Below are 2,871 nucleotides of genomic sequence, written 5' to 3' on the forward strand. Positions count from 1 at the left end.
ATTTTTTCTGGATAAATAAGAGTAACATTGTTAGATGTGGATAGAACTATTTCCAGTTTTTGTTGTTTCTTATATAGTAAACAGGCTGTTTTGGTCTTTTAGAAGTTTCTATATTAACAATCAACAATGATGTCAGACAAAGTAATTATAAATTTATCACTTCACAGTTTTCATTAAGAATATTGTTTTATGAATATATTATATAATTTTATTTAATTAATGATGAGCAAAAAATTAAAATAAAAATAAAATAAAAATTGAAAGTAACTGAAATAAAATTATTTTTTTATTTATTGTTTTAAACCAACAATTTTAAATTTATGATGATGATAATTGTATCATCAAAAAACACACACAAAAAAAATAATTACAAAATATTCCATCTGCATTATAGATCAACAAGAATTCAAAATTACCTAATTATGAAACAATTGAACAAAAATGCATGTTATAAATTGGATATGTAAATTCTACTACTGTCTTTTGCAGATATTACATGTTAAATAATTTTAACACATATACAGTATATTTATATTTCATAGCAAATGCCACAGTTTTAAACCAAGTAATTTAAACATCATTTGATTGTCAGTAAATTAAACTTAAAATGGAACTGAAAAATGTTCTTGATCAATAGATATTATTTAATATTGTGGAATATATTTTAATTAAATATATTAAATTAACCCAAACAAATATAAAAAATATTTCCACAATTCATTTAATGTGTCTCATGATTCTTCTGCAATGTTGTAATTTCGATTCTTTCAGTGCTTGATCCAACACTTCAGTCATATGAATCAAATTAACAGGATCTATCTGAAGAAGGAGAGATTTAACTTTCTCGTCTTGTATTAATTCTAATTTCAACATAATTAATGGAGTCGTCTGATGTCTGAGAGAGCGCGTGGCCAACTGAACATCCAATCTCCACTTCAGATTATGATAATGTGGATAAGCGGTGCTTAATCCCGATAATTCCTTTCTCACATCATGCCTCCTGCTAGAATGAAACTGCATTATTTCTTCTTGAATGATTTCTGGCAAATCAATTGATATCATTGAATCCTTTAATTCCAAATCACTTAGACCCATCTTAACTGCTTCTGTAATTAAATACATAATACCTTCAATGGCATGTTGCACCATTTCTGCATCAACTCTTAATTTCTGTGCTGCTGTCTGATATAATTTTGGATTTGACCCTTTCTGAAGAAACTCTATTGATAATTTACAAAATTCTCTCATGACTGCACTATCCAAATTATTTAAAAACTTTAAATGTTCTTTATGTTGATCATCTAATACTAATAACATGGTTAAGTCTTACTTTAGCCACTAAAATTCACTTAAAACTTCAATTACAGGGCAGAAATACACCCACGTGATAAAACACTCCTATTATTGACATCCGAACGAATTTTAATTGTATCCGATGAAATGATTGGTTGAAATGAAACTACGTCATCGCATTCTTCCAATTGGATAGAGCTTTATTGTTAAGCGTATAGTACATGTCACTTTCGATATGAAATATTGTTTAAAATACATTTCATAAATAAATTTAAATTATTATTTAATTAACATGTGTATGAAATAAAATGTGCTTATATTTAATATAACTTAATAAATAAAATATAAATAAATTTGATTACCGTAATAAAAATATATATATTCTTGCCGATAGATGGCGAAACATTAGTCGTTTGTCGTTTGAAAGTCTATCTTGGTTTTAACTTTTATTTTTTAAAACTTATTTTAATATTAAATGCAAGCATTAATTTACATTTTAGTTAATTAAAATATTTAATTATTAAGTTTAAACGTTTAAATTTATAAACTTATATTTTTTTAATTCTTTACGATTTATATATTTCTTCAAAATTTAATGACGCAATATCATTTCAAAAATCCTGACCAATCAGTCATTTTAATTTTGAAACTAAGCTCTGTATTGGTTAACTTAAATTTAAATTTTTAAATATTTAGAAAATGTACTTTAATTGGCTAACGTATTGTAATTTTAATTTTGAGCCTAGTACACAAAAAAACAATAATAATATGAAATATACTTATCGATTGAGTTTCTATACATAAATTTTTAAAGAAATTGTTGAAATTCTATTTATAAATCGGTTTTGAAAAATCATATCCGCTTTAGAAGTAGACCGAATGGAAAAACAATCACATTTTTTAAAGTTAACCACAAAATTCCTTCAGTTTGGAACAGAGGGTCGACACCTGAAATTAACTTAGATACGAATTCTTTCCAATCTGCCAAAAAACATATTTGACAAGATAAGATTTCAAGAAAAGAATTCGTGGAAGGGAATTCCTTATTCAACTCATGAGGGTATTCCTAACATACGGAAAATCATGAGAAGTATGTGAAGCTGACTACTCTCTTTTTAGTAAGGGGAGAAAAATGGGGAATAGAAAAAGGGAAATAATGTTTCTCGGTGGAGAAAGAGATCATTTATTTTCCTTGAACAGGTTAAAAGGAAAAATCCACAGTTGGAAGAAGATAGATAAATGGACTTTTCTACTCCAAAACTTACATTGGGTTTGGATACTACTTTCTGGATATTTCTCCATTATGTAAAGAAACTATTCCAAAAGCTTTACTAAAACTTAAATTATTAAACTAATTTAATTATTTTAAAAATATATTAAAAAATAATACGATTTATAAAGTTAAAAACCAAATTTATTTTATAAATTATACAAATGTTCCGGTATTATATACAGTATATATTTTCCCCCTCGTAAATATGGATAAATTGGACTGAATATTAAAAATTAAACCCGTTTAAAAATTTTTATTAAACTTAGTTGATAAATATGCGTTAAATAAGTAATTTATTTTAGTAA

At 25.5% G+C, this 2,871-nt stretch overlaps 1 protein-coding gene across 1 annotated transcript; it reads right to left on the minus strand.

Annotated features, from left to right (window-relative positions):
* Window positions 1–264: 264 nt before the first annotated feature.
* Window positions 265–1,448, minus strand: LOC136983891 (COMM domain-containing protein 2). The gene has a single exon (XM_067280774.1). The coding sequence runs from the start codon at window positions 1,315–1,317 to the stop codon at window positions 718–720; it is 600 nt and encodes a 199-aa protein (XP_067136875.1). The 5' UTR covers window positions 1,318–1,448; the 3' UTR covers window positions 265–717.
* Window positions 1,449–2,871: the final 1,423 nt, after the last annotated feature.

This window comes from Centruroides vittatus, unplaced genomic scaffold, assembly GCF_030686945.1.
Source record: "Centruroides vittatus isolate TY-2023 unplaced genomic scaffold, ASM3068694v2 contig_890, whole genome shotgun sequence".
Lineage (NCBI taxonomy): Eukaryota > Metazoa > Arthropoda > Arachnida > Scorpiones > Buthidae > Centruroides > Centruroides vittatus.